The sequence below is a fragment of the Poeciliopsis prolifica genome, unplaced genomic scaffold (assembly GCF_027474105.1).
Source record: "Poeciliopsis prolifica strain line A6 unplaced genomic scaffold, Auburn_PproV2 SCAFFOLD062, whole genome shotgun sequence".
Lineage (NCBI taxonomy): Eukaryota > Metazoa > Chordata > Actinopteri > Cyprinodontiformes > Poeciliidae > Poeciliopsis > Poeciliopsis prolifica.
In genome coordinates this window covers 1,521,199-1,539,082 of record NW_026562437.1, presented here as the reverse complement: position 1 = coordinate 1,539,082, position 17,884 = coordinate 1,521,199, and the positions used below count along the sequence as shown (strand labels likewise).

Below are 17,884 nucleotides of genomic sequence, written 5' to 3'. Positions count from 1 at the left end.
ACTTTAACTAAACCTTCATTTAATGCGTGAATTTTAAAAACTCTTTAAATCTGAAAACATGAATTAAAACTGACCGTTTCAGATGAACCGAGTTGAAGATCAGAGAAAATCTTCCTGAACTTCCTGATTCTGGGTTAAGGTATTGTCTTCAGCCCACTTGTGACGTCATCGTCCTTCCTTGTGTCTCTTAAAGGGGCAGACACACGTTCAGCCGCCTGTTTATTCCACGGAATCAGTTTCTGTAGTTTTGCTGGATTGTTTTTAATCATAACTAATTATTATACGTTGATTAAAAGAAACTTTCAGACAAAAAGAGCAAATAAACCAACAGAATGTTTCTAACCTACAGAACCATCTGTTGCCACTAGGGGGCAGGATTAGTTTGACCTGGTAAAAAAATATGAATGAAGCTGATCTTAAATAAAATGCAGAACTTTATTAGATACAAAGCCAACATAATATCATAATAACTACTGATTACCTGTTGTAATCAGTAGTAAACACAACATGTAAAATATGTAAATACAACAGTAACAACAAAGAAAACTATTTTCCCAGTTTCATAAATTTGACCTGCAGCCCAAATAAAGAGCAGATTGACTCATAATTAGACATTAAAGTTGAAACAAGTAAATAGTGAGAATTTCACTGAGGCTCATTAAATACACAAAAATGAAGAAAAACACATTTAATCAAAAATATAAACTTATGCAAAACAAGTTTGGATACTTTGAATAAATAACAGTTTTCTAATAAAACCTCAATATGTACATTTATAACTTTTCTACAATCAATGACCCAACACACACTAATTATGAGATCAATGATGAAAAAGCAAAACCACACAGGCTTTAAGCTACAAAATAACAATAATGTTTAAATAATAAATTACAGCTCTAATTTACTATTTTCATAAAACATTAACTATGGCTTGTACTTTTAAATTCTTCACAACGATTCACACACTGATGGTGACAATAACAGCCTCAGCTGCCCTGGAGCAATTTAGCAGCGGTTGCTGCGGGTCGATGCCACTGGTAGGTAAGGCAGGTGAAGTGCCTTGCTCAAGGACATAAGAAAGAGGCAGATTTGAACCAACAACATGCCAATTTCAGGACAAACTCTTAATACTGTTGTCACCACTGGTCTCTCCAAACACATGAAGTGAAACGGAATAAATTCATCTGAGTAACATAATAGCAGATCTTTGTTCTGGTTATAGACCAGAAATGATTTAAAACATGAATCTGAAGATATTCAATAAACGACTCAAAGTCATTATTAAAATATAATATGTGAAAGAGAAAAAGTTCAAACAAAAATGTTTTTTGTCAAAAATTTTGGTTTCTTTTTCTCCTTTTCTTCCTAAACCAAATAATCAATATTAGAATTAGAGACTTTAGAGCTGCTATCAGTCCCACAGTGATGATGATGATGATGATGATGATGATGATGATGATGATGATGATGATGATGATGATGACGATGATGATGACGATGTTCCTTCCTTGTCTCTTTGGTTCTGGAGTCAAAGTTGGTCTCCTTACCTATGTATAGCAGAAAGATTGACTTAGACTTGCACTTTATTGATCCCTTGGGAAGACTCCCTCAGGAAATTACCAGCAGCTTACAGGCAAAAAAGAAAAAAAAGATAGCGCACAGTGAGCAAAGTGCAAAAGAATACAAAAATACAAGTTAAATACTAAGGTACACACTAAATGTGAGTAACCAAAACCTTAAATTATGCAAGAAACAAGGAATAAGAATATAAGTACAACACAAAAGAAAATATAAGAATTTGGCAGATAGATTGACCAGTGATTGTTTGATTTACTCAGTAAACAGAGTAAACACTATTTACTCTGTAAATGTTGAAAATCATCAACTATCAACTATATTTTTTTAACTGTTTAATCTGATTTGTTTTGAGCTCCTTATTGTTTAGCACTTTGAATAATGTTGTCATAAACTTGTATAAAGTTTGACTTCTACATATTTAATGTGACAACAGCAGTTTAATAGAGTCTTGGACAAATGAACAACTTACCAGTTGTTCAGACTTGTGTAGTTTTTTTTTTTTTAAAAACTACACAAAAAATAAGATTCACTGACAGAAATTAAATAAAAACCTTTTGAAGGCACAAGCTGGGGATCAAGTCTGTCAGCTTTTGCAGATATTAAAAAAACTTTTTAAGACAAATAATTTATCAAAATCTGAGTAAGAAACTCTAAACTACAGAAACATCTTTGGACTTAAACTTACATGATTCTTGCATCGTTTATTTTAATCTGAAAAAAGATGATTAAATTTTAGACCTAATATGAACGGCTTCCTTCTGGGTTTAAGACATACAGTTTTTTATATTATTATTATTCACAGTTATAAATATGTAACAGTTTTCATACCATCAATGGTTTAAGACACTTTAGATCAGCTGGAAGATTCTAACTTTTTAGTTTGGTTGTTCTCGGTCCCGTAAATATATTCCTTCTTCTTCTTCTTCATTTCCTCGGTTGACATTTTCTCTATGATCTATGAAACACAAAACATTTCATTAATAACATCATCTGATTGTTTGATTTCCCAAAGTTACATTATTATTATGATGGCTTGAATAAAAACAGCATTCAGTTTTTCTCAAACTCTCATTTTAGTTTTTATAAATAAAATTATCATCAATCAACAAAAAATAAATAAAGTAAAGCATTAAAGTTTTGACTTTTTCTGAAATTATTTGTCTCATTTGTTTCCAGATGTTTGTTGACAAAAAAAAACAATCCAGAAACCAAAGCATATTACAATAAAATGTAAACATGGTCATATTAAACTGAATATTTAATGTATATTCAGATGTCAGATTAAAAGAATATAACTTTAATGAAGGCAGAAGAAATGTCTCTCATTAAGCTCTAATTATAATCTTAAACATGATTTATTAGCTATCAGCTTCTCTGTTGAAGAAAACACAACAAAGAAGAGAAAATCTGAGTTATGTGCAGTAAATAATAGTTTAATTTGTAGCATTTTATGAATGAATGTTGTTGTTTTCTGGCTGTTTCTCTTTAGTGCGTCTGGATCCACAGGTTGGACCCTCTGGTCTAAACCTTCATATCCTGTTCAGGTCAGTGGGAATACTGGTGAGCCATGATGAACCCAGTCAGGTCACCAGTTCATTGCTGCTACATCAATGATCTAATATCTAGTCAGTCACATTCAGTCACTAACAAGGAAGTTCAGCTTCCTGGTTTGATGCTCAGCTGTGATGTTCAGTGACTGCAGCAACACAAACACATTCATACATCTATATGAAGTAACTGCTTAGTTTATCACTGAGCAGGAAAATAAAACAGGAAATAATTAACATAAGTTATTAATCTGGAATTGATCCATTTCCACATGTATGGAGATAATCATTAATTCACCAAAATCCTGCATGACTTAGAAAGACAATGACTGACTTACTTGGTTCACTTCTGCAGCAACGTACAACACAGAATATCATGATGATGATGAGTGCTGCTAGAACAGCCCCACCAACAAAAGTACCAACAATAACTCCAGCATCAGGTACTGTGACAAAAAGAAAAACGTGTTTTTAACAATCCGCTTTTGAATATTTTGAATTAGATTTCGCATTTTGTTTTACTAATGAGATCAAAGTTGTGAATCACACACACACACACACACACACACACACACACACACACCACACACACACACACACACACACACACACACACACACACACACCACACACACACACACACACACAGGTCTTCAGGTTTTATCTGCCCAGCTGAACATCAACATGTTATAACAGGAAAAGCCTGAAGATGAATATTCAACCCAATGAGCCTCAATGGCTGCAGGTAACAAAGAAAGTCTGAAACTGAGTCAGAGGGTCACTAACCACTGACTTACGCTTGTACTTTATTGATCCCTTGGGAAGACTCCCTCAGGAAATTGAAGTTACCAGCAGCTCACAGAAAATAGTAACACACAGTAAGCAAAATACTAAAAAACACAGATTAAATACAGATACACACTAAATGTACGTCGCCAAAACCTAAATTAAACAAGGAATAAGAATATAAATAAATGCAGCACAAAAGGAAATATAAAAATTTGACAATCGACCAGTAATATGGTATTGCACTATAAGGTTTGGTCAAATAAGTATGTAGACATTTACAGAAAAATACAAGGGATCACTACTCCTTCTTCCCTCTGTCTTAACCTCACTGGTTACCTAGTTAAACATATTTACCTCTAGTAGCAGTCGAGTCGCGTTGCGCTGCATTTTCAACTGTTGAAAAATTACATTAAGTGTTAAAGACATTAATATATTTATCTAGTTTGTCTTAATGATCTTAACTTTATAAAACTCACCAAGTATTAGAGTAACGTTTCCCTTCCTGGCTTGACTTTGCAGGTTGGGAACAAAGCAAATATAATTCCCTTCATCCTCCTTGGTTACTTTGGTCAATTTGAGGGAAATGTTGCCTTTTTTAAACTCATCAGGGAACATGAAGGCTCGGTTATTGTACTTTGGATCTGAAGCTCCATCATCTTTAGTTTGGTTGTGTTGAACATGGATTATTTCATCCTTGAATCTCCATACGATTGTAAATGTGGTCAAATCAAATGGAGGCTCCAGATAACATGGCAGAATGACGTCGTCTCCAACCTTTGCATGAATCAAATAATGACCAACAACCTTCACTTCATCTGGAAGAATAAACAAAGATTTTAATAAATCAACATTAATATTCCTGTTTGTTGTTCAGATAACATTCAAATATATTCTCCTGTAGGATTTTTACAATTGTGAAACAATGAATCTATCCCATTAATAGAGGTTTTTCAAAATAAAGGTTTTGTTTTTATTTTGTTTATAAATGTAAATATATTAATTTTTTATTTACATCTGTAAAATTACTGATGTTTAACTCAAGAAAAATAACAAACCAGATATTTTACTGGAGAAAATAGTCAGGACTCCCTTTAACAGTCTTTTAGTTGATTTGGTTTTACTATATTGAAAACTCACCAAACTTGGCAGACGCATCAAACCTTCAGGAAATTTACATATTTTAAGATTGTCACAAAAATCCCAACAGAAACGGTGCAAGAGCGCCACCTAATGTTGCTGCTTTCAATATGTTCAGAAACCCATGACTTGGTCAAGAGTCGAGGTGATTTCCAGTAACATTGTGATCTTAATTTATTTTATTCTTTACTGAAGAAATCCAGCTACTTCTAATTGTTATGTCTGTAGAGAAACTGTCTGTCCATGGGGGGAAACTTTGCATCAGTTCAGGACATGAATGAATATCATCAGATTCAGATTATAATAACTGCAGCAGGTCACTAAACCAAACCAGCCTGGACTGGAGGCTCTGATGCACAGCAGGTTTTGATGCCACTACATTTTATTTGTTGGGAAACATTGAATGAAATGTATCATCTGCTGTTTATTGTCTTCCAGCTGAGCATTTGGTTGTGGAGCGATGGGAACCGTTTCTTCTCCTCAGACTGGTTTTCTGGAGAGCCTGATAATCATGGAGGCAACCAGCACTGATTACAGATGAACTATTCAGGTACAGGAAAATATCACAGCAGTTTGTCTTTCAGCTGGTCAGATGATGACTCATGGGGAAAACTAATTTACTGTACATGTGAACTCTATCTGAACTTGAATTGTTTTGGTAGCAGTTTCCAAAAACATAATTTTAGTTTTGTCCCAATTAAGTGATAATTTGTTATTGTCAAACCTTTTCTTTCATTTACTGATTTCTATGGAAAGAAGTTGTAAGTTTTCACCAGACTAGAATATTTGTGTCGTCAGCAAATAACACAAATTTAACACATTAGACACTTTGCTTCTGTTGTTTATATACGAATTAAATAAAACTGGTCTCAGTACTGACCCTTGAGGTTCTCCACACAACAAAGTAGTTCTGGACTGGACTTCAATTTTTGGTTACTCTAACCAGACCTGGTCCAATAGTAACGGGTCCAAACCCCATAATGCTTCAGTTTTAGCACAAACCATAGATTTAGATGTTAGCATCTGTTTAGGAATATTAAAATTTGATTGTTTTGGGAGTTTGAATAGCAACACTATTAAATGTGATTGAAATATTTTACAATGGAAAAAAAAAGATTTTACATTGTTTAACATTTCAATTTACTTCAATTTACTTCAATTTACTTTGTAAAAGGTTGGGAACAAAGCAAATATCTTTATTTTATTGCGGCTAAATCTGATTCTATGAGTTTTATGCTACAATTTGTGTGTCTCACAAAATAGTCACCAATTATCACTGATTCATTTTAAGCCTGGCCAATTAACCTCTTCCTCCTCTCCCAGATAGTGTGGAAAAAACAGCCACATAAAGTAAAGTGGGCCATTGCTGCGAGTTCCCCTCCCTGAGAGAGACTCGGACCGTGGTGATCATGGCCCTGAGAAGCTCTGGTCGTCGTCCTTTATTTACATTTCTAATATTTATGCACTCAAAGCTCAATCACAGCAGTTTTACTGTGGAGGAGGAGCTGAAGCCAAGAGCAAGGAAAAGGTATGAGCAGCACGTACAAGATGGTGATTGTCAGCACTAAGAGCCTTCTCCTGACTCTGGTTGGTTGAGTTTTATTTGCTTACAGATGAACATAGAAGTGCTGCATGTTTTGCTCTCAGCAGAAAATCCACTGAACCCTTTACTTTCATCATCCTGTGGAAATGTGTTGTTACATCAGTCCAGTCCTTTACATGGCCGTACTCAGGATGAATCTAAAGGGGCCAGTGGCCCCATAGACTGGAACTGGCCCAAGTATTGAAGATACTAAATATGTTTCTACTGATGATATAAGCTGGCACAGAAACTGTAGATAATTTATCCCTTGTACCAATTTAACTTTTACCTTCACAGTTTCACTTTAATAATAAAATAAAATTAAGATGTTGCACTTTTGGCTTCAGAAGAATTATGATAGAATCAGTTTTCATCTATTAGATCAGTTGAATTCACAGGTGGATTTGGTCTAGAATCATCACACTATGCTGAGGTCGACCTTCTGACCTCTAGAGCTTAGAGCCGTGATCAAACATGAGCTTTAATAAAGAGAAGCTAAAACATTTCACTAATAAATAGTTTAATTTATGCTCAATAAAGACATAAAAAGTTAAAAGAAAGTAAAATAAACCCCAAATAACTCACCAGAAACGCTGAGTCGACATCCTGCCTTGTTGGATCCATCTTCAGTTTTCACGTCACACAGATACAGACCAGAGTCTTCAGTCCTCAGTCTGGACACATGGAGTCTGATTCGTCCTTCTCTGAGGACGTCTTTGTCGCTCTGGACTCGTCCTGAAAACTGATCATCCTGAGACTCTGGAATCTCAACTCCTTCATGAACCTGATAGAGAACTAAGACTCCATGATCCGTGTTCACTTCACAGGAGATGAACAGATTCTTCCAGGTTCCCTGAGTCTTGGTGGTGAAGGTCCACTCCAGAGTGATGTTCTGCTTCTCCTCTGCCTGATAGCTGCTCTGTGTCACATTCACTACAAATGTTGCTGCTGAGGAGACAGAGAGGGACACACTGAGAACTGGAACATGGGAGTCTTTCAGCTCCATCTAGAGAGCTTTCTGTCACAAAGACAAGATGGAGACTGACCACAGAGACATGAGCTGAGGATGAGGAGCAGCAGGATGCTGGACATCATCTTCATCCTGAGAGGAAGAGGAGGAGAGACAGCAGAACATCAGGAACATCTGGAACAATACAAGGAACAATTGGACTCATAGTAACTCAGTCTGACCTTTGACCTCAACTTCTTCACATTGAAACTCTTGAAATTTCTGGTTCTAATCTGTTTTGAATACGTTATGGTAAAGTCAGTATTATAAATAGACAGTGATACTGCCACCTGGTGGCCATAAATAAACACAGCAGCGTTTCCCCAGATATTGATGGAAAACCCGCACTATGTGCGTCTGATTAGCCGCAGTTGTGAAAAAAGTGGGATAACTTTGCTGAAACACTTTGTTTGAGCCTTCACGGTGTCCGTAGTTCTCTAGAAGACAGTAGTGATGGACCAGATAACAGAAACCTCGGCACATGCGCAGAGCGAACAAGATGAAACCCCGAGTCGGTGTGTTAGGAAAACCACGTGACCAATACATTTCCTGTGTTGTTTGGTGTCATGTTCATGTTCACCACATGACGGAGACACGTGTCGACATGTTTGTGAGTTTTGCTGAAGGAGAAACTTTGTGTTAGTTTTTGGCTCTTATTTGTTCTCAATAAAAACATGAGAACGTTCAGTTTGTCTCCAGTCTTTATTGAATTCACTAGTTAATCTGAAACCTTCTGAACAAAAGGCAACATTTCCCACCTTCTAAACAAAACCAATCAATCACTTTGTAGCTTTTCCCATCCGCAGATCAACGTTTAATCCTTATTGATTATTGGCTTCATTTATCTGCAGAACATTTAAATTAAACTCAGTTCCACCTGCAGCAAAGCTCTACCAGTGAATGATAAAAATGTTATTTTTCAGTCTCTCTGAACAAAAACCTTAAGAAGTTTGATCATCTTCATCAGAAGTCTTCATCATCCGAGTCCGCTGATCAGTTTGAGGAAGAAAACAAGAAGTAGATCTATGATCATGTTCTAGTATTTAAGCTCTATGCTGCATTTAGAAACAGGCTGCAGGTTTGATCAGAGCCAGGATGATTGTCTGTTGTAGAAACTTTTCTGTTTTCCTGCTGAGTTATTGATGCTCCTCAATGAAACACGTCACACTGAAAAACTGAGACAACAAATGAAATAAATCAGACATACCAGAATCTCCGAGACATGAACTCCACCCATCTGCTGCAGTCCAGAGATCTGACTGCAAGTAACAGGATAAACTGGAATAAGAACGATGATGCATTTAAGGACGCCTCGGACAGACTGATTTAATGAGAAACACACAGACTGAACTTCTTACTGCGGTTTTTAAGAATATGCTTGATGAGATGCATCTGATATTCACAATGAAACTTTTTATTTTCGCTTGCATATTTTTGTTGTTGTTATAATCAGTTTAATTTGTCTCTAATAAATTCAACGTCCGAGGTTACCTGAACGCATGATTCATTTCTCCCGCTCTCTGGACTTCCTGGTCTGTTTCCTGCTGTCAGAAACATTTTGGCTCTTTTCGCTCAAACGGGTCTTAAACCGGAAACAGCTTTCAGGTACAGCAGATATTTTTACACTGAAACAACAACAATCCTGCAGGATCGTACTGCAGATTCTGCACAGTTTGCTGCCTCCTCTGATTGTTACCTTCAGATATTCACATCTTCCTCACTTTGCAGGAAGTCAAACTGTAAAGAATTTAATAATAATAACAGCTCAGTTCTGTTCTGGTTCAGCAGCTCTCATTTCATCTGACAGGTTATATTAGGTTTCCAACAGATTTTATTTAATTCTCTCTTTCTTTATTTTTAATTGATTCCACATTAATTGTACATTATTCCTTCCAAACATTATAAACTTTATTATTCAGGTTTAGTGAGAATTTATTTCTGTTAAATTTCAGTTCTAGTTTGGACTGTTGAATTTCTGATCACATCAACATTTAAACTGTTTTCAACAATAATTTCTGTATTTTGATATTTTGTTACTGAGCTAATAAAATATTAAACTTTTCTTGTTTCTTTGTTTTCAGTTTTTCAAACTTTTCCCTCATTTGGATCTTTATCTTTAAAGTTAAATAAATAAACAGGAAGTAGAAACATAGAATCTGATAAAATGCATAAAAATAAATTAAATCGACAAATGTTACTAAACTATTTTATGTTGTTTCCTGATTCTGTTTCCTGTAAACTGAAGTGAAGATCAGTGAGTGAAGCATCAGGATGAAGCTGCTGATCAGCTGATCAGATCAATATTCAATAATCACGTCTTAAAGCTTAAAACACATTTCATTAAAGGAAACATTTCTACATCTGTGTTTTTACATCAGAATTGAATAAAGACAGAAAGGAGGAGAAATATTAAATTTCACTGCTGAGCAGCTTGTAGTCAGAGCTTAGAGCGCCACCATGTGGACAAAACACACATTGCAGCTGATCTCTGCTGAGGTAACATCATTTTACTTCCTGCTTGGATCTTCATGGATTTGTCTGATTCTGGTGAACATTATTATTCTGCAGCCTTGTCTTCTCAACTTTATTGATTTATTTCTGGTAAACAAATTTACTTACAATAAGATGAAAAAAGCAGCAGGAAAAGAATCATTTGAACCAACTTGTTGAACCAGATGTTGGTTTAATCAACTGACTGAAGCAGCTTGAAGTAAAGAAACACATTGTCTGGTTCATCTGTGGAAATCTTGTATCAAAAGTGCATTAATGAGTGAATGTTTATGGTGATCAGGCTGATCAGATGGCAGATATTATGGCTGTATGAATAATTAATATTTATATGATGCTATTAGTGATTTTCAACATCTGAAAATCCTCATCAGAATAAATACATCAGATGAAGATCTTTTATCTTGGTAACAATCTCCATGAGCTGATTCAGCATTTTAATAACAGAACAGATCAATGATTATCTAAGATCTTGAAAAGTACAATGAATGACATCCATCTATTTTCTGACATGCTTGTCCCTAGTGGAGTTCTGGTGCCTCTCCACTAGGGGTCAGGTGGTGTCACCCCAGACAGATTGCCCATCCGTCGCAGGGCAACTCAGAGACAAACAGGACAAACAACCATGATGCAGAACCCACACAGTCACAGGGAGAACATGCAAACTCCATGCAGAAGATCTGGAATTGAACCCAGGACCTTCTTACTGCCTGGCAAAAGTGCAAATAAATATCCATTCTGCATATTGGCACAAGAATCAGGAGGTAAAGATTACTCTTTGTCAATTTTAGGGGATTTTGTCTGTGATCCAACATAGAACTGGATCAGTAATTTAGCAACAATGCAATGATTAGAGTGACGGATCAACCATCAGAGGAGTTGGATCAGAGGAGCTTCCTCTTCTTCTCATGTCTTCTCTGTGATCCTGAACTTGAGATCTTCCTGTTGAGGACACAGAACAGTCAGTCAGACAAACAGTCAGACGAACAAGAGAGCCAGAAAGTAAAGCAACCTTTCACTTTGAGACGGACTGTTTTCACTCTCCAGATAGTCCTGCTGTCGAATATGCATTTATAGTCTCCACTGTCTGCCTCTGTGGGTTGCTTCAGAGTCAGGCTGAGGTCTCCAGAATCCAGCAGGTCTTCATTCATCATGGTTCTGCTTCTGAAGAACTGGGCCTGTTCTTCAGGCTTGTCAGAACCGTTTATGTTTATATGGACCATCTTGTCCAAAAAACTCCATTCCACATGGGAATCTCCCGGCAGCTGGCGTGTCGTCCTGAATGGCAGCAGGACAGACTCCGCCCCCTCTACCACCTCCACCTGGCAGACTGAAAGAACAACAAGGATCAACATGAGCTGTGCAAAACGTTGCAACTCATCTTTAAAATGTTACTGAATGATTTCAAACTCCAGAAAAGCCACAGACAGTAAAGCAAACATCAGTTTCTCTGATCAGTTTTTATCTTTTGGTTTTTTGCAGCTTCTTCTGGAATTTTCCATCATCAGAAAGAAGATTCAGCGTCAGAAAGTCGAGGACGGGACGGTCTTTATGTTTCACTGGGACTGACAGCAGCAGCAGCAGCAGCAGCAGCAGCAGCAGCAGCAGCAGCAGCAGCAGCAGCAGCAGCAGCAGCAACAATCATAGTTTTACTGATCAAACATGAATCCAGAACTTTTCTAGAGAATCAGCTGATGATGAATTTTATATCAGTTGTTTAATTGAACCCTGAAGCTTCAGGAAGCAGCTGATGGATCCTGAACTCACTTTAGATTCTACTTTGGTAACAGAAGAGATCATGATCTCCAGTGTGACAGCAAAACAATCCCACATCATGATTCCTCCACCACTGTGCTTCACAGCTGCTGTTGAAGTTTCTGCTCATGTATTATGAGTCTGTAAATAAGTTGTTGTTGTTTAAAGCTAAAACTTTCCTGCTTTGGTTTTACTTTTCCTGTTGCTGTAGATTTGTAGTTCACTTTGACTATTTATTCATGAATATTTATGAATTTACTGTAAATTTATGCGACTTTATGTGACATTTTCTTGGTAACTTTTATAAACTAAATGAGGTGAGTCAGGAAGTTTTCCAGATGTTTTTTGCTTTTTTCTGATGTAAAATCATAAAGAAAATGATGAGGATCAATAAAGGATTACTGACGGCTCCAACAAGGGAAATATTGATTATTTCCATAAATCCTTGTTCTGTTGTGTCTGGCTGCTGACCCGTCCAGCTGCAGCTCACAGTCATTTTATCTTCTTTAAAATGTCCAGAATAACAAAAATATCAGTAAATGTCTCATTACATATTTACTTATTATTATAATTCAAACTCTACTTTCAGAAACTAAAATGTTTTCCAGGCTGTTTTTGCTGATCCTGATCTGGACTTTTAATTTCTCCTCTTCATGTTTTGGTTCTTATTGGCAAAAATATGAGGGTTCAAATCCCACCTGAATCATTTTCTCAGTCCAGCTGCTGTTCAAGTTGCAGTGAAACAACAATATCAGTTCTTATGGTTCAAACTCTAGCAGGAATCATTTCACAGAAAATCCTGGAAAACATTTTACCTTCAGCTGAGATCACCAGACGCTGAGTCGGCATCTTCAGAGACGAAACCGTCTTCAGTCTGAACACCTGGAGTCTGATTCATCCTCTGAGTGGGCGGAGATGATTGATTGATTGATTCATTGATTGATTGTTTTGTTCTTTGAAGCCACATAAAGAAACGTGAATTCAGATTTCACGTTTTCAATCGTTCCAAGATTTATTTTTCTATTTTTCTTGATTATTTGGAGACAATTTATTATATTGTTTGTCTTGGCGACTTTTCAGCACTAGAGGGAGAAGCAACGTTTAGTGAAAAGCTCAGATAGAGCTGATCTCAGTTCTGGAAACAAACATCTCAACAGTGAATCACCTTCCTGACAGCAAGTCTGCATGAATATGGATTTATTAATAACATGAGAACAATATGAAAATACCAACTGGAGCAGATAATAAACTTTATGCTCAGCAACAAAGAGCATCAATTAAACAGCTTTAAGACCAAACATCAGAACTGATCAATGAGTCCAGAAAACTTTGGAATCAATATTTTACTGTATATTCTAGAACATTAAAAATTTTTCAGAGACACTAGAGTTTATTATCTGAATATGTGAGTCGATATAATATATGATAGTTTCACTTTCTGAATTAAGTGTTGAACTTTTTAACTAAATTATAATTATTTTTTGCTCTTGTTTATTTCTACAGTGGAATAAAAATAATATATAAACAAAGTTTCTGATGAGAAAACATTTAATGTCTCAACATACATTCATCACCATTCAGTGAATCATCACTGTTGAATGTGTCAAATGAAATAATTCAGGAACTTGACTTTCCGGTTTATATTTAGTAAAACTGCTGGTAGTATTTGAACTGTGGGCGGAGTCACGTGTTTAACTCCTCCCACGCCGCCGGAGTGAAGGTCTGCTCGGAGAAAAGCCTAGAAACTTTTCTGCCTCTGAACCTTCATGATTCTCCAGCGTTGAAATCTTATCATTTCAGAGAAATGCAAAGCTTTGCTGCTGATCTCTGCAGCTCAGATCTGAAATAACAGACTAATTATTTCTATGTGCTTCCAGTTGCAGAGAGTCGAGGAATCAAATGAAGTTTGTTGGCAACTTTCATGACCAACAGCAAACAGGAGCATTCAGCTCTGAATGCTTTGCTTTGTTCCTCCCACTGGAACTGATTCCGATGAGTCTAACGAAGCAGGAAGGGAAATTTCCTGTCACAGGGCGAGTCCAGCTTTATGCTCTGCAATACGAGGAGGGAGAATGTGAGGAATGTCTGACAGTAGGACGAAGAGGAGGAGAAACTCTTAACTTCAATAGAAATTTGTTCCCTCGACCGCCTCAAACTAGAAGAGAATAAAAGAAACAGCATAACTGAAACAGTTTTTCAGTCTGTTAGTCTAGATCTGGTGTGTCCATGTCTAGTCTAACAGTATCAACGTCATGCAGAGACCTGGACACAAAGGCTGACAAAGCAGCAAAATGTTGAGGCTGATAAAGAAGAAAACTAACAGTAAGTTTATTACATGTTTGTCTATAATTTAGAGTTAGTTGAAAAACATTTTACTGAAATACACGTTTCCTGTGAATAAATGTAAAACACAACAGTTAAATCCTGAAACCAGGTTTTGCAGTTTATATATCTGTAATAATAACTTTTAATCTTCTGTAACTTGTTTTTATTTCTTGCGGCTGAAAGTTTTGTGTCTCTGGTTTGACACTTTTGTCCAGCATGTCTCAGGTTTCAAACTCAGACAGGATTGGTCTCCATCCTGTTCTCCTCACCACCACATGTGGAAAATGTTCAGCAGGGATTAAACTGCAGCCTGGAGAGGATTGTCAGAAAATCACTCTCTCATTTTGATGCGTTTCACAAGGATGAAGGAGTGAACTGATGCTGGATTCAGAGCAGACTCAGTTCACTCCTTCACACAGGATTCACAGAGACAATCCCAGATACAAACATCTTACCTGAAGAGAAGAACTGGACCGTAAAGTCCTGTTTCCAGAGGAAAGTAAAGTTTGTATTTCATTCAGACATGAAGGTTCTGGAGTTTAGAGGAAGAATGAAGAGAACCAGAAACCAAGTTGATTAAAGTCCAAAGTGAAATGAAAAGTCTTTTCAGGAACCTGATATCTCTGTTTAGGATATTTATGTTTTATTGGTTTTATAAAGTTTGTCTGTAAATAATAATCATCAAAATTACAAGAAGGCTCAGAGAATATAATCTAAATATTTTTATTTGAATCTAATGGATCTAAATAAGAATATTTAATAATGAAAGATTCAGAAGCTGCAGAGAATGAAAACATGTCCTGTTGTCTTACTGCTGTATAGTTTTATTACCACAAGGTAGCAGTAATGATCTGTTTCTATATAAAGTTAATTCTGTAGCAGGAATCCAGTTTCTTTGTATTGTGATTAACACTCCTCCTCTTCCTCTTCAGGATGAAGATGATGTCCAGCATCCTGCTGCTCCTCATCCTCAGCTCATGTCTCTGTGGTCAGTCTCCATCTTGTCTTTGTGACAGAAAGCTCTCTAGATGGAGCTGAAAGACTCCCATGTTCCAGTTCTCAGTGTGTCTGCTCCTCTCTTTCCCTCTCTGTCTCCTCAGCAGCAACATTTGTAGTGAATGTGACACAGAGCAGCTATCAGGCAGAGGAGAAGCAGAGCATCACTCTGGAGTGGACCTTCACCACCAAGACTCAGGGAACCTGGAAGAATCTGTTCATCGTCTGCATCTTGGAGACTCGTGATAAAGAACTAGTTCTCTATCAGGTTCATGAAGGAGTTGAGATTCCAGAGTCTCAGGATAAACAGTTTTCAGGACGAGTCCAGAGCAACAAAGACGTCCTCAGAGAAGGACGAATCAGACTCCATGTGTCCAGACTGAGGACTGAAGACTCTGGTCTGTATCTGTGTGACGTGGAAACTGAAGATGGATTCAACTCTGGAAGATGTCGACTCAGCGTTACTGATGAGAAGAAATCATTAATATGTAAACAAACATTTTTAGAAACTTTAATAAATTCTGATTCCTGTATTGATGAACCAACATCTTCATCTTCTCCATGAATCCTCCTGGATCTCAGTTTCCATCAAATATTAATAAATATTTCTGATTTCTCTCCCAGCAGCTGCTGATCAGATCCAAACTCAGAGACCAACTTTGACTCCAGAACCAGAAGAACAAGAATGGATGAACATCATCTTCATCATCATCATCGTCATCATCAGCATCATCATCACTGTGGGACTGACAGCAGCAGCTCTGATTTTTTTTCTTTATTATTTTTAGTGAAATGTTGTAAACCAGTAGATGTTAATTTTAATAATTATAAAGAGAGAAGAGATAGTTCAGTCACTTTATCATTAGAAACAATTTGATCAGATTTAGAGGAATATAAATTTTCAGCATCAAACAACAAATTTATTTATTTGGTTGATTATTTTCAGCAGCTGAAAGATTTTAAATCTAAAACTCAACATAAATGAGCCTTAAAGATAATTTAATCTAAGATTATAATTTATTGTTAAGATCAGTTTTTCAGGTTTTATCTGATTTTCTTTCTTCTGTTCATGAACCAGCAGCAAAGTGATGTTCTGGTTCTGGTTCTGACCCGCTGACTGCTGGAGACAGATATTCTGGACTCAACCAGAACCAGAACCTGATCTTAGATGCTTTAAGCTGCAGCAGCTGATGAACCAGTGAAGTTCTGGATCTGCTCCACTGGTTCTGGTTCTGAAGGTTCTGCTGTAAATAAATCCAGATTTCTTCCCTCATGTTGTCAGAACCTGATTCTCTGCAGAACCTTTTAACATCCAACATGAGCTGCAGCCGTTTGGACCTCAGCAGAACCAATCCAGCTGCTGGATCTGACCTCAGACCAGTTCTACCATCAAGGGTTCTACTGGAGCGCCACCTGGTGGTGGAGTTAGGAACTGTGAGCTTATAGAGCTGAAGGTCTGAGTGATGGACCGACTGGATCGGTTCAGTTTGATTTGTTCTGTTTTTATATTTTGTCCATCATTAATATTCACCGTTAAGTTTTATTTTCTAACATTTATGATAAATTGTTTGTTTTATTGATTATATAACAAAATGCTGGACAAAAACAAAACGGTAAAACCCACATTAAGGCCAAATGAGTTTATTTATAGAAAGTGATGAAGAGGAGCTGCTGCTTCAGAAATGATCAATATCTGGACGTCGATCAGCTGATCAATTTTTGTATTTAATTTTTGTTACTTTATAAAACTTATTAATTAAAATGATTCATTTGCTGTTTGTTTCTTATATGAGCATCAACACAGAAGCTTTATAATAATAATATCAGAGTCTTTACAATCCAACAGACTCTCAGATGCATCATAACCACCAGAGTTAAAACACTAATTACTCATTTATTAATATTTCATTTTCTCCTGAGTGAGAAAAATATGAGAAAATATTTAAATGTATTTTTAGTTCTTAATGTCTCAACATTTTTTTTCAAAACTTAGAAACTAAAATATTTTCCAGCTGCTCTGAGATTTCTGCAGACTGTATGTAGAAATTAACCTTTAAACTCCACATGTTCACACAGACAGACATTTGCAATCAGTTTATTGATTTACTGACATTAAAGTTACAGAAAAACATGAAGGAAATATTTTCAATTTGGGAATATTTCTTTGAATTTCTCATATAGATCAGATGTGATTATATAGATACAATGATGACTTGTCCTATTTTTTAACCCTGAACGTTTTCTTCTAGCAAATGAACTGGAACATGAGAATAAATGACAGAAAGAGAAAATGTTTCATTCAATATGAGAGCAAAGCTGCTGGTTTGATGCTGTTTTTCACATCAGTGATCAATAAAGTTTAATGAGAGAATCTGGAGATTTAAAGTCGTTGGATTGAACCACCAACAGATTATATAGAATAATTAAACCATTCAGGTCAACATTTGATCCTACTGAATATTTTTTATATGTTTTAACAGCCAGAAATGACAATTTGTTTGTTTTTGTTCATTTTTATGAAGCCAGTTGTGCATCAGGCCAGCAGATCGTCATCATGTTGAAAACTCAGTTTAAAGATTTAAAGATGAGATTCTTTGATTTAGAAACTTTCATCGTCTCAAATTCATTCAGCATTTTTATTTGTTCTGCTGCTTTGAA

At 36.3% G+C, this 17,884-nt stretch overlaps 1 protein-coding gene and 2 long non-coding RNA genes across 3 annotated transcripts; 1 reads left to right on the top strand and 2 right to left on the bottom strand.

Moving 5' to 3' along the window:
* Positions 1 to 416: 416 nt before the first annotated feature.
* On the bottom strand, positions 417 to 4,689 carry LOC129379927 (uncharacterized). The gene is made up of 5 exons (XR_008608255.1): positions 4,391 to 4,689; positions 4,269 to 4,307; positions 3,464 to 3,571; positions 2,407 to 2,533; positions 417 to 1,547 (listed from the first exon to the last, which is right to left on the bottom strand). It is a non-coding gene; the product is annotated as an uncharacterized LOC129379927 (long non-coding RNA).
* Positions 4,690 to 10,991: 6,302 nt separating this feature from the next.
* LOC129379926 (butyrophilin-like protein 10) lies at positions 10,992 to 11,422 on the bottom strand. Its single transcript, XM_055060878.1, has 2 exons — positions 11,163 to 11,422; positions 10,992 to 11,092 (listed from the first exon to the last, which is right to left on the bottom strand). The coding sequence occupies exons 1-2, from the start codon at positions 11,371 to 11,373 to the stop codon at positions 11,001 to 11,003; spliced, it is 303 nt and encodes a 100-aa protein (XP_054916853.1). The 5' UTR covers positions 11,374 to 11,422; the 3' UTR covers positions 10,992 to 11,000.
* Positions 11,423 to 13,800: 2,378 nt separating this feature from the next.
* Positions 13,801 to 15,444, top strand: LOC129379928 (uncharacterized). Its single transcript, XR_008608256.1, has 3 exons — positions 13,801 to 14,227; positions 15,163 to 15,218; positions 15,331 to 15,444. It is a non-coding gene; the product is annotated as an uncharacterized LOC129379928 (long non-coding RNA).
* Positions 15,445 to 17,884: the final 2,440 nt, after the last annotated feature.

Coding starts and splice junctions, on each gene's coding strand:
- LOC129379926 (XM_055060878.1), bottom strand. CDS start 11,373: ATGGTCCATATAAACATAAACGGTTCTGACAAGCCTGAAGAACAGGCC. Junction 11,093..11,162: donor AGTCCGTCTCAAAGTGAAAG/GTTGCTTTACTT, acceptor TGTCCTCAACAG/GAAGATCTCAAGTTCAGGAT.